Below are 22,125 nucleotides of genomic sequence, written 5' to 3' on the forward strand. Positions count from 1 at the left end.
TTTAGTCAGTGTTTCTTTCCTGATTCTGGCCTGCTTGTATTACTTAGGCTCATGGAACATTACCCCTTCTCCTCTGTTATCCTTATTCATTTGTCAAATTGTATCCCACCTTCCCTTCGCTGAACCCATTCATACATGGCTCTCTTTCACCTCATTTTATCCTCACAACTTTCTGAGGCAGATCATTCTGAGCGTCATCCAGTCAGTTTTCCAGATTAGAGGGGATTTGTTTTTTCAAGCCCTGATCCATTCTTCTACTTTGCAAAGACATTCCTGTTGCATTTGCCCATATTTTTATGATTGCCACCTAGTCCCATAACCAAGCAACACCACATTTCAAATACATTTGTTTTTTTCCCCTGTAAGCTTTTTTCAATGTTCAGTTTTCACACCCATACACAACAACTGGGAATATAATTGTATCGATAATAACAGAGAGACAGGCAGATTTGTTTTCCTCCTAAAATGGAATGCTGAGAGTGAGGGAAGTTTGGACAGTGGTGGTGGAGGACCAAGGGGAGAGAAAGGTAAGTGGACTTTTATGTAACTTGACTCTGAATGCTGTTCTGGTGCTGAATACAACGTTTGAAGGACAGCATGTGCTCAGAGGCACTATTGTTTCTTAATTACATGACTATGTTTTGCCCTCCTCCCCAAACTTTATTCTGCCACAATTTCTGGTTGATAGATCTCTAATAAAACAAACTTAAAGTAGATCCCACAGACTTGCTCCAGGTCTGGGTAGTACAAGCTCAAACAACGGTCAGCAAAGAATAGTCCTCCAGATGTTTTTAAACCATGACACCATAACCCCTCACTATTAGATATGTTGGCTAGGGCTGTTCAGAATATATATGTGTACATTGAATCCTTTCTCTCTTTGCCACACACACCGACAACTTACCTGTTTGTTTTCCAAATATGGATGGTATCTTCATCTTTGATATCATGCTTTTCTGCTTGCTCATCAAGAAAATCAAAGAAGTATTTAACAGCTGGTGGCACAACATGGTTGGAGTCAAGTACACTATGAAAGAAGTTATCTACAAACTGCTGAAGTGTACCCTGAAGGAAGGGACAAAACAACATATACAAATATATTACAAATTCAGGTTATACTGCAAGTGTAGCATTTTCAAGAAGATCAAATTTACAAGAACGCTTTCCAAACTGATTTATAGTCGCCCGCGCAGGGCTCTGTCCCAAATGACCAAGGAATCACAATAGCTTGAAGTGCAGCATTTTTCATTTACAAATGGGTAGTAAATGCTCTTGCAAACCACACGAAATGAACAACTATAAGAAAAGACCCGGGAAGCTTAGGAAAAATAATTCTCTGCTCCTTTTAAAGAGATGGGGAATTCAGCACTGTTGCTCAGGGAACCAAGATGACTATACTCTTAAATATGTGGACAAGCAAGGGAGAAAATTGATTGCAGTGTATAATGCACTTGCCATTGAGCTTGCTGTATACATTCTGACAACAGTGCCATGGATGTCTGTGATTTATTCTGATCATATTTCATAACATTTAGTAACTTCATAATAAAGATACAGTGTGCTTCTTATACCCACTGAGACTTTTTTTCCTACTGTAAAGGAAAAGTTATTTTGAGAAAATCCACAGTTGGGTAGTAGCTTAAAACTGAAACCAAAATTATAGTGAAGTTTGACTATTAGTACTGTTATTCCCTGTTCCCTCTCTGCTGCCTAATACCAGCTCTGGAGCAACTCCTCATCCTCGAGCAGGTTTTCAACAGGGGGAGGAAGGGGTCCTCCACACGTCATTCTGTTAAAAGAAGGATTTCTGTCACAGGACTCCTTCTTTGGATTCCAGCCAGTAATTTTTTCGATTACTAAAAAATCCTTCATAAAGAATGCAGCTGAGATCCCCAAAATTTTTAGTCTGTCCTAATAAAGGTCTTAACCAGTTGTGGATTTAGGATTTGCTTTTCAAGGACCAGTGTGGTGATTTGGGCTTTTAAAGAAAATGAATGGTTTTCTTAGTATTAATTGGAATGTGCAGAAAACCACAGAGGACTTATATTACTCAAGAAGCTGTCTTGTGAAGGAGCCATGAATGTACACAGAAAATACCTTGGACTTGGCCACATTCTAGTTGGCCCCGCCTGCCCTGCCACAGGCACTCCCAATGGGAGAAATGGGAGTGCCTGAGCACCTTATCTATCTCCTGAGAAATCTATATGTGGGATAGGAAGCAACAGAACTGGATATGGAACAAATTATTGGTTCAAAACTGGGAAAAGAGTATGACAAGGCTGTATATTGTGCCCCTGCTTATTTAACTTGTATGCAGAATACATCATGCCAAAGGCCAGACTGGATGAATCCCAATCCGGAATTAAGATTGCTGGAAGAAATATCAACAACCTCAGATCTGCAGATGCTACCACTCTGATGGCAGAAAGTGAGGAGGAATTAAAGAACCTCTTAATGAGGGTGAAAGAGGAGAGCGCCAAGAATGGTCTGAAGCTCAACATCAAAAAAACTAATATCATGGCCACTGGTCCCATCACTTCCTGGCAAATAGAAGGGGAAGATATGGGGGCAGTGACAAATTTTACTTTCTTGGGCTCCATGATGGTGACAGCAGCCAAAAAATTAAAATATGCCTGCTTCTTGGGAGGAAAACAATGACAAACCTGGATAGCATCTTAAAAGGCAGAGACATCACCTTGCGGACATAGTCAAAGCTATGGTTTTTCCGGTAGCGATGTATGGAAGTGAGAGTTGGACCATAAAGAAGGCTGACTGATGCTTTTGAATTGTGGTGCTGAGACTTTCTGCTGAATCTGCTGAGAGTCCCCTGGACTGCAAGGAGAACAAACCTATACATACTGAAGGAAATCAATCCTGAGTGCTAACTGGAAGGACAGATCCTGAAGCTGAGGCTCCAATACTTTGGTCACCTCATGAGAAGAGAAGACTCCCTGGAAAAGCCCCTGATGTTGCGAAAGTGTGAAGGCAAGAGGAAAAGGGGACGACAGAGGATGAGATGGATGGACAGTTTTATCAAAGGTACCAGCATGAATTTGACCAAACTCCGGGAGGCAGTGGAAGACAGGAGGGCCTGGTGTGCACTGGTCCACGGGGTCACGAAGAGTTAGATGCGACTTAACGCCTAAACAACAAGCCCTGCCTCATCACATTTTCTGCAGATATCATGCATACTCCAGACACCTTAATGTATAGGTGGTCAGCTCACAGCCACAATGGATCACAAGACTAATAGCTTAGAGTATATCAAGAGAGGCAAAACAAGAGCAATAGATGCAAAGCTTACAACAACAAAGCTCACAGTACAATGTGAGAAAACTGCTGCTGGATGCTAATCTTAGCAAGGTGACAGAAAGAAAAACATAATTCAGCCAAAGTGGCTTTCCAAGGTAATCTCGAATAAATTTCCATCCAGTGCCCCACAGATGTGTACTAGGCAAACTGAAATAAGTTGCAGAACACCCCCTCATCAGTCATATAGTACTAGAATTAAAGTAACAAAAAGTCAAATAAAAGCATGTACAAAAACATTACTTTAGGGCTACCGGAAGAAGAAACCCAAAATGTGAACACTGTTTGGGGGTTCATTTGCACTCAACCAGTCTGCTTTCAGAAGCTAAGCAAGGTCAGGCCTGGCTAATATTTTGGTGGGAGACACCAATAAAGATGAGGAAAGAATCCTCACCTGTGACTCTGGACAGCCCTGCCAATCAAAACAGACAATACCTGGTTAGACTGGTAAACAGCAGATTCAGCAGAAAGTAGCTTACAAGGTTTCTACATGCAGCCAGTCTAGCCTTAAAGGCATGTAGGTCACTTAATGTTAGCAGAGGACGAACAAGCTGAGCTTCAGACACAGTCATGCCAGAAGGGAAGGAAAGAGGAGAGAACAGTGAGAAGGCAGGCCAGTGGAGCAGTGCTCGGCCGAGGATCCATTTCATGTTTATGCCACAAGGACAGGTTGGTTAACATGACTTCTACAAAAGGTCATGGAACAATAAACCAGCTAGTCTTGAAGGGTCTCACAGCCTGTCTTGTTTCAAATGCAACTGCAATTTTGAGTGCAGAACAATGCTAGGTAGAATTCTTTGTCATACAAAAGTTGCATAGTGTATTTTTTCTGAATCTGTCCAACAAAAGTAAATAAAACACAAAATGAAGACACTACTAATAAGCTGTTAGGCATGACAGCTTAATCCAGTGTTAGTCTAGACTACACCAGATCAACCGAATCAATGAAATCTGTGTATGCTTTGACTTACCAAGTTCCCATTGATTCAGTAGGTCTAGCTATGTTTAGATGGGTATGACTAAGACTGGATCTAATCTCCCGTTCTCATTTCCAAGCTCAGCACTAAAGAAACATTCCACACAGTGACTCATTATTTTATCCATTCATACCTAACACAGCAAATTAAAACCATTCCCAATGGAAAATGGCTATTAACTTGATGTCTCAATCTTACCTTCACAGAGAGAAGTCTTGTCAGGTAGATTTCAGTAATAGCTTTGGTTCTTTCTTTCTCTTTCATACTCCCTCTTTTTGATTTGCCTTCATCAACTTCATCTACTGGCCGAACTAGATGCCAAATCTTATTCTCCTCTTCTAATAATGCATGCCCTGAAAAAGCAATGCATTTTAAAACAACCAAAAATGCATTTAAATCCAGTGACTGTGCACCAGTCACCAAGTTATAAATAATGTGACAGAAGGCTAGAACTAAATTTGCATTTTAGTTGCCTGTAATTAATATTTGCAAACACAAGCATAAGGATGCTAAACCAAAAAAAAAATCTACAGATATGCTGACATTCTTCTTCTTGGGGTGCTTTTATTTTCATAGTGAAAAAGCTGAACTTTCATCCACTTTGTCCCAAACTATGTTGAAAGACCAGATTTTAGTTTCTTGCATTTTCATCCTATGTTTCTCTGCTGTTTCTATAGTCTTGGTGGTGCTATTGTTTTGAAATCAGATACAGAAGTAAATTCTTGTATGTTTATAAGTATACTTGCATTCTTTTGTGATGTCAACTCACAGACTTATGGCAACCCTAATAGGGTTTTCCAGCTGTGTGTGATGTTTACAGAATAGTTTTATTATTGCTTCCCCCCCCCCCAGCCCCAAGTTTCCATGGCTGAGCAGGGATTTCAGCCCTTGTGTCTAGAGTCTCAGTCCATCATTCTATCCACTACACTGCCCTTTCTCATCAGAGTTTCATTTAAACTTTTCTCAAAGTACAAATCATCATCTTTATTTACAGTTAACAGACTATTGATAAAACACATATTAATACACTAAAAATACAAGTTTAGAAAATGATTAAATGTTAAGTATATATAAAAATTTATAATTAAACAGGGATTAAAAGCACTCCAGCAGGAGAGAAAAATGACAAAACACATAACGTGGACTGGTTCAACTCCACAGAAATCTTCCCACCATTGTCATAGCTGTTGGAAAACGTACACGCCATATATCTAATCATGTTATGCTGAACTGCAGCATGGTCAGCAAGTCAATCGGCACAATGAAAGATATAAATACACAACTAATTACAACTCTGTGCATCAAACATAAGCAGCTTGACCTCTGAATCAGCAGGAATGTACTAACATCATGGCTAATGATTAACTGCACCATGGTCACGAGACTGAGAGAATACACAACTCTTGGTACATTGCTCTTCTTTGTTGCAAGACTAATTATTTGTGCAACTTGTGATGGAAATGGAATTCATGAATAGTGAGAACAAATGATGCGGAAGATTTACCTGCTTCATTTTGTTGGTAACATGTATTTCCCCTGTTTATTTGTGAACAGAAAGGCTGGGATTTTTGCCTCCTATGTGTTTCAAAATGAAGACTTATAGCAGCAATGGGAGACTTTCTCCCAAGGATCCACAGGAAAAGTCAGCCTCCCTCCCACCAAAGCAAACTGTGGGCAAAGTCAGATCCAGTGGTAGGCACAGACAGAACCTAAAATGGGCAGACCTTGTACCAGTGCACAGACCATTTTCTCTGTCTCGCACAGCACCATATTCATATTTTTCTGTACCACCACATCCCTTTCTCCTTTTATTTTTGTAGCCCTTCACAGAAGACCAAGCTGAGGACCACAAGTTCCCCACCCAAGTGTTCAAGTCTGAAAATCAGAGTACTGTAGATATCACAAGAGGTAGTGTTATAAATGACTTGTGGTCATATATTACTTCCAGATAGTATACTGCAAGGTATGTCAGAAACAGAAATGTGGACTTGAGTTTAATCTAGCAAGGTTTTCATAAGTTTTTCTGACTGCAATATGAAGTGAAGCTTTCTACTGTAAATTTCTACACTTTAAAATCAGCTAACACATACCTCTTATGGCGATTTATGGCAGTGAAAGAGAACTGGAGGGTGAACTGGAAATTTTCTGGTTCCAATAAAAGCTTAGGAAAAGTTTTAAAAACTTTTAAAAGCTACACTTTCCAAGAGATTCTCAGAGTTACAGTTCAAGACAGTTACTTTTTGAGGCTCTTGTTCTAGCTGTATCATACAATACAGTATGGAAGTAATACTATACAACACACCCTGCAGAGACAATCAAAACTAATGAAATAATGTACACAATAACCGGCTGGATAGCTCAGTGTGTTAGGTATCTGACTGAGGAGCCAGAGGCTGGGAGTTTGATTCCCTACTATTTCTCCTGTGAGTAGAGCCAGCCTATTTTGTCTTGGGCAAGCAAGGGAATGCTAAACCACTTCTGAGTACTCTCTACCTAGAAAACCCTGCAAGGGGGTGCCATGAGCCACAACTGACTTGATGGTACACAATAATAATTAATGTATACAATGCACGTGCACATCATGAAATAGTTGCTATTAGCACTACCAATGTAAGAAACAGCAGTAGCAGACAAATCAGCACAACTGAGAAGTTTTATGACAGACTAACAAATCTTAGTCTATGGAGGCTGTGACTGATTTTACTTTCTTAGGCTCCATGATAATTGCAGATGGTGATAGCAGCCACGAAATTAAAAGATGGCTGCTTCTTGGGAAGAAAGCGATGACAAACCTCGACAGCATCTTAAAAAGCAGAGACACCACCTTGCTGACAAAGGTCTGCATAGTCAAAGCTATGGTTTTTCCAGTAGTGATGTATGGAAGTGAAAGCTGGACCATAAAGAAGGCTGACCGCCGAAGAATTGATGCTTTTGAACTGTGGTGCGGGAGGAGAGTCTTGAGAGTCCCCTGGACTGCAAAGAGTGGTCTTAACCGACCATATAGGTGGGATATAAACAAACAAACAAACAAACAAACAAACCTATCCGTTTTGAAGGGAGTCAACCCTGAGTGCTCACTGGAAGGATAGATCCTGAAGCTGATGCTCCAATACTTTGGCCATCACATTGGAAGAGAAGACTCCCTGGAAAAGACCCTGATGCTGGGAAAGTGTGAAGGCAAGAGGAGAAGGGGACAACAGAGGATGAGATGGTTGGACAGTGTCACTGAAGCTACCAATATGAATTTGACCAAACTCCGGGAGGCAGTGGAAGACAGGAGGGCCTGGCATGCTCTGGTCCATGGGGTCATGACTTAATGACTGAACAACAAAACAAATCTTAATCTCCAAACTAGAATGCCAAAAAAGTGGGGCAGGGGGAACAAACTAAGTTTTCTGTAAGAAAGTTCCACAAAAATAAATGGAAGCTCCACAGGAGTAGAACATTTATGTAAACTCTATTCATTTCAACATGAGATTTGGAAATGTGGAATATTATGGAAGTTAGTTCAATAGACCCTATAATCTCTTTCTGGAAGAAAAAGAAAGGAGAACCATTGTTAAACCATTTGGCCATTATTCTGCCTTTTTTTTGGAAAGAGATGTGAAAAAACAGCCAATGAAACAAAGAGCCTAAGGATACAAAAATCCTTTTAATATGCTGTTTTTATAAAACTGTCAGGGGTAGGCTCTGCATTCAGGCCTCAAAACAACCTATTTGGGAGAGGGGGGCTCAAAAACTATTTTATGTCTTTTTATGTTACAAATCATTGCCAGCTTGGCTGTTGCTTTGACTTGGCCCTCTTAACTCGCTTTCCAAATAGATAATCTGGTTTTGGATAATTCTAAGAGATCAATGCAAAAATTGAAAAAAAGAAGATAGCTAAGAATTAAGTAATACCTTTCTATAAACTGCAATTAAACTATAGTGGCAATGCAATAATTGTTTGTAACTAATTACTTTTTAAAAGTAACATTCTATCTCTGATTACGCCACCACAACTCATTGCCTATGGACAAGTTTGGCAGTCACACGTATCTTTTTCATTAAAACAAAAGCAAAAATGCCATTTTTATTTGGGGTTATATATACACTGGAAAGCTTGATAGTATTTACCAGCTCTTTGTACTTTAGTTGTTTACAAATAAGTATATGCTCAACTAAAGTCAGGGTAAAGATAGCCCCCATGATAACCAATGAGAATCAGTGCCCTATGTTCTTTTTCCTACTCTGTCCACACAGGAAAATGATAGATGGTGAAAAGACAACATCCTGAACTATAGAAATGGGATACAGGTCCCTTCCCTTTGCCAGAAACCAGAATAGCCAAGTGGTTTGTGGTTATATGTGCTCAAGATTCAGAGCATGCAAAATATACCTGATAAGACAAACAAACTAGGAGCAATGGCAAATCACATTTTGTTCTTGCTAATATATTTAACTTCTGTACCAGAAGACATACACACCCCTTTGCATGTCAAGAAAATGATCCTGATACAGACGCTCTTTCTTTGTTGCTTCCTGCTAACAGTTGAGCGAGCTATATGAAACAGTGGGGGGCATATCTGATAGAGAGGCATGTGTGTAGGGGGTGGCATGCAGTCATTAGAGCTGCAACTCATACAGTCCTGCTCTTTTTCAGGGAACACATGAAAAAGATGTACAGTACATAAAAACAAAAACATGAAATAAATAAAAACTTGAAAAAGATGCATGCAAAGAAGCAATTCAAGTAAGCAGCATTAGCCACAAAACAAAACAATCACCTTTGAAAATCCTTTATGTAGTGGGATGCTCTCTTTAGGCAACTCTAAAATTATTTTTTTCCACCAAAGATGGAAATCATTCTGTGTCCTGCATGCTCACTATAGCTTTAGCAACCAGGGCCAAAACAGAATGGGGGCAGCACCAACATTAACTATTGCCAAGACATTCATTTGTTCTTTTTTTTTTCAGTTCTGGAGCCTTAAAAGGACAAACACATTGTACTTACTTTCTCCTGGCATGTCTTGTTGGTGATCTTCTGGCTGTTGGGAAACCCCCATTTTTGACAGGATGAGAGTAGCACCATCTCGCACCTTCAGGAAAACAGACGGGATGAAATAGTTGAAGATAGCAAAAAGACATGTTAGTTCTACCATGTTTGTGAGTGATATGTACTCTGGGAAATTATTAATTCACTATCTCTTGCTTGTTTATCTTTTTTTTACAGTGCCTTTAGTTCTTTTACATGTGGCCATGGTATTTCCTTGATTCCAGTACACTGGGCACTCCAAACCTGCATCAATTTGTGTGCAAAGAGCTGTGCCCACCTTTGAAGTGAACTAAGAAAGATCTATCATCAGAGTTTCTAATCAGAGCTAGAATCCATTTAACGACTGAAATATTTTTCTACTTCTATCAGGCAATTCAACCTTTGAGCCTTGAAATGCTTTGAATATAGGGAACTGACATTCACTAAAGAGCAAAGAAGATGTGTTGCATTCTTTAAGTTTGAAAGTCTTCCTGGAAGCACATCTTGCCAGAGGCATACTTGACAGCCAGTCTTGTATACTGGCAGTGCACAAAGCACACTTTTATCCTGAGCGAAGGATGTGTCTTGGTTTCCAAAGAGGTTGTGCTATATAATTGCCCAGTTGCAGAAATGCCAGCTTAATTTTGGAGCTTTTTAGGATTTCCCGCTTGGCCTTTATAGGGCAATAACAACAGCAGAAAAAAAAGTCGGCTCATAGATCTGATGAGAAGAGGAGAACACACTGTCTCGGCCAAACAGCCTTTAAAGAAAAGCTGTGCACTACAAATGAGTAATAAAAAGATACTATAAACCATTCCAAAATGCTTCCTTACATTATAGTGCATCAGGGTATTGATGCGTTTCCATCTGCATTCTCTTTGCGATGTTAAATCCAAGTCTGAGAGTATCTGTGCTGTAGAACCTGGACGCCATTCTAAAGGGCATATAAAAAGATAAACTCATTTTACTGTTGTGCACCTGAAAGCAATATTCCTCAGAACTACGGGTCTAGCAAACCACTGAACCACTGTACAACTCTGGCATCCACTCTCTCCCCCCAATTTTTTTTTTTTAGAAAAGAACAACAAATCCTCTCTCTGTTGTTAACAAAATACTAGAGTCAGAAACAAGTCTATTAATACAATCTTACTCTTGTAACATTATCTGTCTTACCATCCTAAACACTTCTGGTCTCATAAGATTTCAGAAGCTCAGTCAGGTCAGGCCTGATTAGTCCCTGGATGGTAGACCACCAGATAACAAGAGGTTTCTCCTGTTATTTGTCTAGGAAAGAATCACCTAAAACCCTGGAAAGCTGCTCCCAGTCTGATTTGACAACGCTGGGCTAGGATGACAAATACTGTAATTCAATGTAAGGCAGCTCCCTACATTCTGTGCTTTGATTTATATGCAAGCTAGATGGAAGACAATCAGTATATATAGGCTGCAAACGCATCATAGTTTTTTGGTGGAAAATACAACATTTAACAGTGATTCACGTTGTAAGTAGCCAAGCAAAAAGTTTAATCTAAGCATCCAGTTCTTTAGAGATCAAGAATCCAGCATTACTAAAAAGGTAAGTTATTTTAAGAACAGGTTGCTCACCTGTAGCTGTGGTTCTCTGAATGGTCATCTGTTCATTCACAAATAGGGACTACTGTTCTGTACATGTACAGGACTAGTCCATATGTGTGACCCATAGACACCACAACAAAGAACTAGATAATCATGACCTGTGAGCTTGGGAGTGGGGGGGAAGAATCATCACTACTCTTAACCAGTTAAAAGATATTTGTTTCATTGGCTACTCAGCCGAATTACAGAAAATTACATCAGTGTATCTATTTGTGAACAGATTTTAAACCAAAGGCTTTGTTTGCAGGAAGAATAACAAATGTAAAATAATACAAATACAGTAATTTACTGAATCAGTTCCTCTTGCTAATATCACCTCTATGGCAACTATAATTTTAGGAAATTCTGTTAATAAAGCAAGAGCAGAAACATACCAAGAACAACACTGTCAGGCTTTGGCCACTGTGAATAAGGCAGATTTCGATAGACTTGGTCTATGATCTTTTCCTTCACTTGAGAAATAGTATCACAGTTGAGCACTTTCACTGGTACAGGCTCTGCGCCTTCATCTTGTACAATCACATTTACAGTCTGGAAGATAGGAAATTCCATGATTTCAGCAAGGAAAAGAAAATTAATGCCGACATTCACTTGAAAACGTTAATTCCCAAAGACTGAAATTGAGACAGGCTCTACAATTTCATGTGTGCTCCCACTGCCACACTTGGTTCATATGTTTGCGATGGAAATGTGGGCCATACACATAACTTCTATTGTTAACTTGTCAATGAGCTCAATGAGTTTTCTGACCATTTTCTTTCCTACACTGAGCACACATAGAAAAGAGCCTTCGATGGATTTTTCTTCTTTGTTAAGTTTCTGTGCTTCTGGTACTAGATCTTAAAGACAGGTTTTAAAGAGAGACAAGCAATCACCACAGCTGGACCATGGCTGTTTGGATAAGTCAATTTAAAAGGTATTTTAATAGAAAGAGATACCATTTATTATTTACCACTCTACTAAAATAGCAAGGAATGTAATCCTCAGGACAGTTACAATTGGTGGGGATGCTTAAACCTGATTCTAAAGACACATCACTTTGTCATAATACTATAAACCTAATTTTAAATTAGATATATTTAACCCACAAATAGCCAGCAGCAAACTCAGTTTAATGGAGTCCTACAAAAGCCAACGTTTGTAGAGTCCTACAAATATTGTACAACATTTTAGCAGAAGTTGGGAAAACAAACATCTATGTCTCTGTGATGGGGGCAAATAATATTTGAGGGTTTTGAGGAGGTACACTTGCCATTCCCTGGACTGCCTCTTCTGGTACCTCTAATGTCATGAAAAGATGTCCCCCCCCCCGCAGTGGCATATCACGCCCCACCCCCCCCAAAAGCACCAGGGCAGTCTGATTTGACAGGTATATGATATGTTATACACCAGGATCTCTTTCAGAACAGAAAATACTTTTTTTCAACATAAGAAGTGACCGATAATGGCATCTTTTGGACTAAAATAAGCCCTGGTGAACAAAATTATACGAACAGAGCAAATTGCAGCTCTGGGGGGTCACAGGCCTTTTTTTTGTAGGGGGGTGCCATTGGATGCTAGGAGGTACACTTGCCCAGAGACCTACACTTCACCTGCTCTATTTGATGGCAGAGGGGTTGTATCACTGCGGAAGATCTTTGTCGTGGCAAGAAAGTTTAGTGATATGTATCAATGATCATTCTGCTATCTATGTCCAGATTTTTCTTGGAGACCCGCTTCGCTCCTATTTTGCAGTTTCATTTCTTTCCCAAGCCTCTTTATCTATATGAAAGAAGGGTGCTTGGGAATGTACAGCCTGTTTACACCAGATGTTTTAGGCAGACACTCAAGATTATCTATTTGATGATAAGAGTACCCAAGCTGGACAGTTACTGAATGTTTTTGCACCTTGAAACTTGGTTTTGTTAGAATATTGCTAATTAATCAGATGTTCTGCCATCATTTCACCAATTAGTGAAGTGCAGGCATAAGGAATATTAGCTGTACACAGATAAAACTAACAAGCAGGTACAATTTATTGCTATGCTAGTCTGAAAATATATAAAACCTTGGTGTCCCTATTTAACCCCCAGTATATTTGTAAGTACTGGAAAGCTGCTGCATATCTACTGACTTCAGGAGTTGTCCACTAGCTATCCTCCAGTTCCTGGCAAGCGGAAGGGGTGTAAGGTTATTCTTTCTATCTACTTCACTGCTTTACTACTCATGTTCTCTGTTCTACTGCATCTTTCATAATGTTTCTCTTTCCCCCCCCCGCCTCCAACAGATGTGTGCTTGTTGTCTCCAAATGTAAAATGAACCTCTTGCGAGCATGGGCAACACTGGGGCTACCTTGATTAAAACATTTCTGCCAATACATAATGTATTCTAAGCGATTTCTTGAGCTGGAAGAACATCTACATAGCAGAAGATTCGGATAGAGTGAACTGGCATAAGGAGGAATCCCAAGCAGTGACCTTGAACCTTTAAAAGGGTAATAAGAGCAGCCACTGATTGTATGGATATGTGAGGCAGCAGTTGTACATGATTGATTTAACTTGGCATGGTAAATTAATTCTGGCAATTAACCTTACTAGTGATTACTCTTCTTGCAGTTAGGCATTTCAGACTTCCAGAATAAAAGGATAGAACCTACACAATTTCAGTAGACCTTTAACCAATATGAGAAAAAAAAATGATGGTGTTGATGTATTTTAGTTTTACCTACTTGGAGATACAGCCCAGAGTAGGTATTTCACATTTCGTAGAGCAGATATAGAGTAGTAGGGAAATTTTTGATGGCATGTATTGGATCGTTTAAGAAAGACCAGAAGCTCATAATGGTTCCTTTAATTAAACTTTCTTAGTAACGATTTCCAGAGGAGTAGTTATGTTAAGTCTTTGGAGCAGACTTCAAAGGCCAAAATTTCACTGAATTTTTATGCTGCCAAAATACAACTGGAGCAAATCTCAATTGTGATTTGCCACAAGTAAGAAGTTAATATCCGGCTGGGTTGGATGAATCCCAAACCGGAATTAAGATTGCCAGAAGAAATATCAACAACCTCAGATATGCAGATGATACCACTCTGATGGCAGAAAGTGAGGAGGAATTAAAGAATCTCTTAATGAGGGTGAAAGTGGACAGCGCCAAGAATGGTCTGAAGCTCAACATTAAAAAAACTAAGATAATAGCCACTTGTCCCATTTCCTCATGGCAAACTGAAGGGGAAGATATGGAGGCAGTGACAGATTTTACTTTCTTGGGCTCCATGATCACTGCAGATGGTGACAGCAGCCACAAAATTAAAAGACACCTGCTTCTGGAGAGGAAAGTGATGACAAATGGAGACAGCATCTTAAAAAGCAGAGACATCACCTTGCCAACAAAGGTCCGCATAGTCAAAGCTATGGCTTTTCCAGTAGCAATGTATGGAAGTGAGAGCTGGACCATAAAGAACGCCAACTGCCAAAGAATTGATGCTTTTGAATTGTGGTGCTGGAGGAGACTCTTGAGAGTCCCCTGGACTGCAAGGAGAACAAACCTATCTATACTGAAGGAAATCAACCCTGAGTGCTCACTGGAAGGACAGATCCTGAAGCTGAGGCTCCAATACTTTGGCCATCACATGAGAAGACTCCCTGGAAAAGTGCCTGATGTTGCGAAAGTGTGAAGGCAAGAGGAGAAGGGGATGACAGAGGACAAGATGGTTGGACAGTGTCATCGAAGCTGCCAAGATGAATTTGACCAAGCTCCAGGAGCCAGTGGAAGACAGGAGGGCCTGGCATGCTCTGGTCCATGGGGTCACGAAGAGTCGGACACGACTCAACGACTGAACAAGAACAACAAGAAGTTAATGTAGGCACTAACGTCTTAACTTGCAGCAATTCACCAACAATAATTAAGCCACCAGCATTATGTTAGCCACTGTAACTAACAGCATTTTAGCTAATGAATCTTATACCACCTTAAAGACTAATATGTTTTATTTGACATTGCGTTCATGGAGTTTAGCTCACTTAATATAGCTGAAGAAGTGAGTTAAAGTATACAACACCAGATATCAAATAAAAATTGTTAACATTTAAGATGCCATTGAACATGTTCCTAAGTAGCAATGCTAGCAGATTATAGTATTTGCAGTAATCTGAACTAGTAAAAACATGGGTTGGGGCCAACACATGGCACTTGAATCTGTTGGAAGTTCTGAACCCTAGCTTCCTAGTATCCTGCATGACTGGTTGGGGCTAATGGAAATGCACTGTAGTTGAAAACATATGAAAGGCACCATGTTTTTTATAACAGCATTTATAAAGTGAGACAAATAATGATTAGTAACAATTTTTATAACATTCTGGACTGTATTTTATATGTCTCTGATTGTCTTATTTCTCTGATTCCTTTTTCCCTTGGAAACTGCTGCATGAGACATTCTTACAAATAGCTTTCCCCATTCCCCCACAAACATCCCTTATTCCCTCAGGCACATTTTGGTAAGAAAATATATTAAATATCCTTTCAAAGAGCACTTCGAAAAAAAATAGTTTTTAAATTAAGTCTCATCTAACACAACAGACATGTCATGAACAAAATGAAATAACTTCTACCAATGTCAATAAACATGATCCCACAGCAAGGGGATTTTATAGACTCTCCCCTATGCCCTTACTGTTTTGTAATACCCAATCCTGGAGTCCACGTATATTTGCTACATTTGTTCCTAAGTAAGTCAAAAAGAAAGTACAAGTCACTTTTGCAAATATACATTTTAGGCATATTTCACAAAAAGAAAAAAAAAAGGAAAACAAGTGGCTCCTAATTAATTAGATCAAACATATATTGAAAGGGAATTTCAATATATGTTTGATCTAATTACAAACTGCCTAGGTACTGGCAACGGGGCATTTCTCCCTAAAGTAAACAGCAACTACAAAAGAGAGATTTGCTTCCTGAGTTCATCCAGGGAGTATTGTATTAAATTGCCTCCTCATGCCTGCTCTCATCTAAGGGATTATCAACTCCTTTAGCACACAGCACTTGGCTTTAAAAACCCCCAAACCATCCTGAAAATGATCATTCTCAACATCATCATCATTATTTGGACACTTAAAGGCTCAAAATATCTTGCAATAAAAAATTAGACAATACTTTGTACATGAAAAACAACGTACCTTGTAAAATAATATTTCCCACCAAATAAATTATAAGAATAATCATTTTTTCGAAAGCCCATTGTAAAAAATTGGACAAACATATACCATTATGTGGGCTGTACTGGGGACAGTGTCCCTTAGGCAGGGGATCACAACCAACAAAATCCTCTCTCTTGTCACTACCCTTTGAGCCTCCCTCAAAGGTGGGAGTTGATTTCAGGTATATGAGAAGTTTGTCAATTCTAGTCAGTCTCTGGAATTTTTACAAATGGGGGCCAATTGAGTTCCCTAATGTTACCACTGTGTACAATACAGTGACTCAGCAGGAATGGAGGTAAAGGTAAAGGTAAAGGTTCCCCTTGACAATTTTTGTCCAGTCGTGTTCGACTCTAGGGGGTGGTGCTCATCCCCGTTTCCAAGCCATAGAGCCAGCGTTTGTCCGAAGACAATCTTTCCGTGGTCACATGGCCAGTGTGACTTAGACACGGAACGCTGTTACCTTCCCACCAAGGTGGTCCCTATTTATCTACTCGCATTTGCATGCTTTCGAACCGCTAGGTTGGCGGGAAGGGGATGAATGAAATTAAGCCTTAAAATTGCTGAATAAGAGAAAAGAGGCACTTGAGAAGAATACAAGGGCTACAGAGGAAGTTGGCATTGAAGGCTTTCTGTCTTGGATACAACATTGGAGAGGTGCGCAGATTTGGGTTTTTGGACTACAACTCCTAGAATTCCTCAGGCTACACTTCAAAAGCCCAAATCTGCACACCTCTGCAACACAAGATTGGTGAAATTATGATATTAGGAAATCACAGCTTCCATGGTAAATTAGTAGGGACTGTCAGTTTAAGAATCTATTTAATCCAAAGTCCAATGGAAGCCAAACCACCAGTCAAGCAAGAAACAGCACAACTACAACATGTCTGCTATTTGTTCCTAACTTCTGGTGCTCGTACAGCTTACAGCCTTTGGGAGATCAATTATTTTGTTCTATCTAAACCCATTCCCCCACCATTATAAGCACTATGTAGGTGTTCAGCCTATTTATGCAGGGCTAAAAATGAGAAGGAAACCAAGGCTGACATACATTTGCTATCTCCAATATCCTAGAGTTCTTGGTCTTCCCGCCTCAAATAGGGATGGTTGTAGGTATTTTGCGCACTCTCATCACTCAAAAGCAAACAAAACCCTCCAAGATGTTGGGAATTCTGATTAAACAGGTTTTTCTCACCATGTGAAAAATGCTCCTAATAAGTGAGTGAATGTCAGCACAAGCCCACCATGTTAGACTTTCCCCTCAATATGAGAAGGTTGGGAACTGAGGAGACAAAGATGGGGATACCGAATGAGGACTTTCGGCATTCTTACAAATGGGAACCTATAAAGTGCCCACATCTTTTCTCCATTTTCAGCTCTCATGAGGGGTAAGCTGAAAATGCCCAGCTTCTCATGCCTTTAAAGGAGGCTGGGGCATTAAAATAATCATCTATAGTTAGTCTCTGTAAGAGAGAATTCACACTGAAAAGTATCATTCAATCCAAGTTTTTTAAGGACCAAAATCCTGAAGCTAAACTATTCTTTAATTTTACTTAGGACCTAGCTTATAGCATATCTCAAAGTGGTATATAACAGAAACTTAACACAAGAACAGCTTAAAACAGATAAACAATATAACTAATTAAAACCCATTTAAAACTGTACACTTATGAGATATTCTACATCCAGCCGAGGCCAAGATCCTTACATTCCAAAGGCTTTAGCGAGCAGTCATATTTTAATTTGGCACAAAATTAAAATCAACATCAATGCCAATTGCACCTCCAAGGGAAGAGAATTTCACAAGCAAGACGTGAAGGGCCTCTTTTATGTATGTCAGGTAAACAAAATTATTGCTTTATGCTCCCATTATTGTTACGAAGCACTGCTTTATCACCCATATTTTACATAAAAGACATTAAATGGGAAACAAAGAAAAGTGAATTTCCTCATTCATTATTTAAATTAATAGCCTCAAAGAAACACGGGAAAAACCTACGTACCAGTTGAGAGTATTCCACATCATCTCCCAATAATCCAGTGTCATTCAGTGTGTATTTGGCTTTCATCTGCACAGCATCCACAGGTCCTTTTTCCACCTGATGTTTGATGGCCTTGAACAATTTATAAAGAGTCTCTCCAGCATTGTCCTGTTATTGGTGAAGGATAGTAAGATTTTATGAAGCACTTTTCAACAGAGAAACAATGACTGTGTTCAAATATAATCCTAAACCGTGCTCTGGGGTTAACCAATAGCCACAAACCTCAGGCTTTTGTACTCCATTCTTTCCCATCATGATAACCTCCAATCTTGGTATGCAGCAAACCACAGTGTTCTATTTTATCTGAACTGAAGACCTGTGGTTTACAATTGTCTGCAAACTGGGACCACAGAGCTAACCATGGTCTGCAGGGATCAGAAGGTACTAATCTATACACACAGAGCATATATAAGCGAAAAACTTATTTGCATTATGATTGTTCACTATGACTGAACATAGTAAGTGTAAAGGAAGTATCCATTTCAGATTTTACCTTGAGGTACTGGTACAGACAAATGGACATCCAGTTGGATAGCATCCTCTCCACTACGGTTTCTGACCTAAAACACAGGAAAAAAGCACATGAGGAAGTTGTAACTACAGTATGTCTACATGTATTTATTCAATAGTACAGCTGTTGCTAGAATCTCCCTCCTGTGCACTTTACCCAACATATACTACCTGTGTAGGGACAAGCTATACAGGGGTATCAAGTTCAAATCTCCTCTGTCGTGAAGCTTACTGGCTGACATTATATCAATCACCATCTCTTGACCTAACCCATTTCACTAGGTGGCTGGGAGTATAAGTGCAGTAAGAGAAAAACAATCTTCACATGTGCTGTGAAATGTAAATAATATTCATAGTTGGGGAATGTTATTATTATTTTTAATTACTACTCTCCAAACCCTCAAACCAGCATGGCCATAGGCCTAGGGCAACTTTTCCCCACCTCTGGAAATACCGTAAATGACTATCAAAACAGGATTCTTTTTTAGTGCTTATTACAATAAAGCCCATAGAGATTCATTCTGAGAAATATCTGGTGTAGCAGCTAATGTAATCTTCACCTTAGCAATACACTTATTTAAAAATAAGTAATATGTTGTCACTGCTGATACAAAAGCTCTGTTTATCTGTTTTCATGTGCTTTGCTTGGATGGCTGTTGGCATTAACTATCAGTGCAGAATGGTGATGACAACACCAGCAAGAAGCAAATTTCAGTAATTAAAAATTTCCTATTTTTGCCTCATGGCTTTTTTGGCTCCTATGTAATCCCTTCAAATCATGTGGGAGCTGCAGGAGCCACAGGACCAAAGGAGGAAGTATGTAACTACCAAAAATTGCTAATGATAACATTACCAGAAGGGGCAGGTTTTCAACAATTAAGTAGTTTCCACTTCTGTCCTGCAGCTTCCATGGCTGATGACGGGGATTGATAAGAGCCAGAAAAGCTGAAGGACAACTGTAACATGTTTTGAATTAACATCATCACCCTTCTGCAGGCCTAAGATATACAACAGGATTTCAGCCAGTAATAAGAAGTAGGGCTACATATTTAACAGGAGCACGAAATAGTTTAAATTGCACTACAGTGGCTGAAAACCTGTTGCTTACTGTATTAAGTTAGAACCAGAATAGGCCGCTGAATCAACTTATGGAAGAGACAACTCACTGAATACCCACTGACTAATGGGCCTGCTCTATTGCAATGTACTGTACTAGGCAACAGGATTTTAGCCTATATTTGTTAAACCTAAAATCTAATCCTTAAATTATTAAGAATAAAAAGAATAGTGCATTTTCAAATATGTGCCAAAGAATAAATACAAATGATTTGAACAGAATGACACTATAGACAGAAGGGAAAAGAAAAAAACACACACACCACAAACAGACTGTGAATATGGTAGACCATGCATATAGGTAAACTTTTAATTTTAAAAGTAGATTAAATATATGTAAGTGATCAATATGCTATTTTAGCAGAGTAGACTTTAAAAATAAATGACCCACATAGGGCATTTGTCAAGTTAATCAACTGTTCTAAGCCCATTAAGAAATCTAATTGCTTCTTTAAAATTTTAACTGTGACTGCCTACCATTCAGGATATTGACGTACAGTAGTACCTCGGTTTACGTACGTAATTTCTAGTTTACGAACGGAAATCTGTTCAAAATAATGCCTCGGTTTATGTTTTTGTTCAGTTTTTTTCAGTTTGCAAAGGACATTTCCCTGTGCCTGGAGGTTTGTAGTATCGCTGCCATTGCTATGGCAATCTGCATTTCAGTTTACGAAATTTTCGCATTACGTAACATTCCGGAGAACGTATTAATAATCATAAACCAAGGTACTACTGTAGTCACTTTAGACAGCAAATGCTGGGTGATATGAGTGGGGTTTGCTAGCCTCAGGTGAAGCCAGGTGAGGTGGACAATGCTGACAGTATCACGGTAACTTTTAACTGCCAGTCCAAGTGATCTGGTTAAAAATAATCAGTGTTTTTCCACTGAAACACAGGCAAATCCCATTGATAGTGGATTACTGGAGAAATTTTCCCTACCTTCGGAGCATCAGTTTAGGATTTTTGGCCACAACATACTGCTCCATCAGCTCCAAAAACAAAGTCCTCATGATGTCTGTATAGTATTCTAACTTCCCATGTAAAGCCACAGTCAAGAGAGATGCAAAATATACTTTTTCACGGGCAGAAAATTCTCTTTGGTTTTCCAACGTGTGAATGAACTAGACAAACAAAAACAAAAGACCACAGGCATGTGCTTGAACCACAACTGAATGTTGTTCTTATTATTCAGTTTGGAAACATATATTTTTTTTTTAAAAAAGGTAAGACAAAAGTAGCAAAATACATTCTATTCTAACAGTACTCTGGTGTTTTTGGGCACACAGTTTGATACTGTCATTTCACTGGTTTATTTGGCAGGCTGTTTGTCATCTGTCATCAGGTAACCGTTCTGAACCCTGCAGTATTACAACGACAGATGGTGTGCATGCTCAAGATCCCATTCTAAGTTTAAAGTTTGAATATCAGCTTGCCATATATATTTCTTTTCAAAGAGGGAAGAAAATACAAAATACATTATAAAATGGTCTCCTGGAGACGAAGGTAGCAGGTTGAAAGTTGGTATGCCTATCCAGCACCTCTTCTTAGATGTTGTGTTTGAAACATAGTCAACAGGTATAATATATTTATTTAGTCTATGCATATGCCTCTTTCTACACTGTGGAACTTAAGGCAGATTACATGGATTCCCTAGTGGTCTGTCATCCAGGCACTAACCTGACTCAGACCTGCTAAGAATGCTTGGACTATGTCTGCTCAGACAACGTTCAGGATTTATTCGCTACAGACTGATGAAACATAAATGCTGAAATAAATGTGACTAAGAATAAAATCTGTATACTTCTTAAACAAACCCACAAATATGTAAAATCCACTGCAGTGCAAGAACTGTCTTGAAGACTGAGGTACTGGAATGAAGTTTAGGATGTATAACATCATTTTTAATTTGAAGATTGAATTGCCATGCAACGTTTGAATGAAGCAAAATATGAAGACTATTCTTTTTCAGGACACACTGTACTATATTTGAACAAAATTACAACTGTATATTTCCTCTGAAATATTGAAAATAATTAATCAAAAAAAAGGGAAAAAAAGAGAGAGGGAGAGAGAGAGACAGGAACAGGGATCTTTAACACATTTCTCAACAAGTTTCAAAGACAATGAAAGTAAGGAAATGTACTAAGTTTAATTTTCTTCTGAAATTTATTTAAATAACTAATAGATCTAAATGGGTAGGAAAAAACAAATTACTGCTTTTATTTAAGCTTTATTCCAAATGGCTACTGCAGTGAGCAAAATATGTGGGTAAAGTTAAGAGGGAACAATGTTTGAATGGAACAGTAGATACTCTTTCAACAGAAATGACAGGAAGAGGGTCAAAATTATGTAA

At 39.1% G+C, this 22,125-nt stretch overlaps 1 protein-coding gene across 2 annotated transcripts in view; it reads right to left on the reverse strand.

The window, feature by feature from the left end:
* The window catches only part of PLXNB2 (plexin B2), a 385,384-nt gene that overhangs the window by 13,929 nt on the left and 349,330 nt on the right, over nucleotides 1–22,125 (reverse strand). For both annotated transcript variants that reach the window (XM_020797233.3, XM_078376762.1), the window contains exons 26-33: nucleotides 20,712–20,893; nucleotides 18,640–18,706; nucleotides 18,108–18,254; nucleotides 11,310–11,466; nucleotides 10,134–10,234; nucleotides 9,280–9,364; nucleotides 4,485–4,639; nucleotides 905–1,065 (exon numbers count right to left, since the gene is read on the reverse strand). In XM_020797233.3, the coding sequence (XP_020652892.3) occupies nucleotides 905–1,065; nucleotides 4,485–4,639; nucleotides 9,280–9,364; nucleotides 10,134–10,234; nucleotides 11,310–11,466; nucleotides 18,108–18,254; nucleotides 18,640–18,706; nucleotides 20,712–20,893 (1,055 nt within the window). The remainder of the gene's footprint in view (nucleotides 1–904; nucleotides 1,066–4,484; nucleotides 4,640–9,279; nucleotides 9,365–10,133; nucleotides 10,235–11,309; nucleotides 11,467–18,107; nucleotides 18,255–18,639; nucleotides 18,707–20,711; nucleotides 20,894–22,125) is intronic.

This window comes from Pogona vitticeps, chromosome 5 (genome assembly GCF_051106095.1).
Source record: "Pogona vitticeps strain Pit_001003342236 chromosome 5, PviZW2.1, whole genome shotgun sequence".
In the NCBI taxonomy this organism is placed as follows: domain Eukaryota; kingdom Metazoa; phylum Chordata; class Lepidosauria; order Squamata; family Agamidae; genus Pogona; species Pogona vitticeps.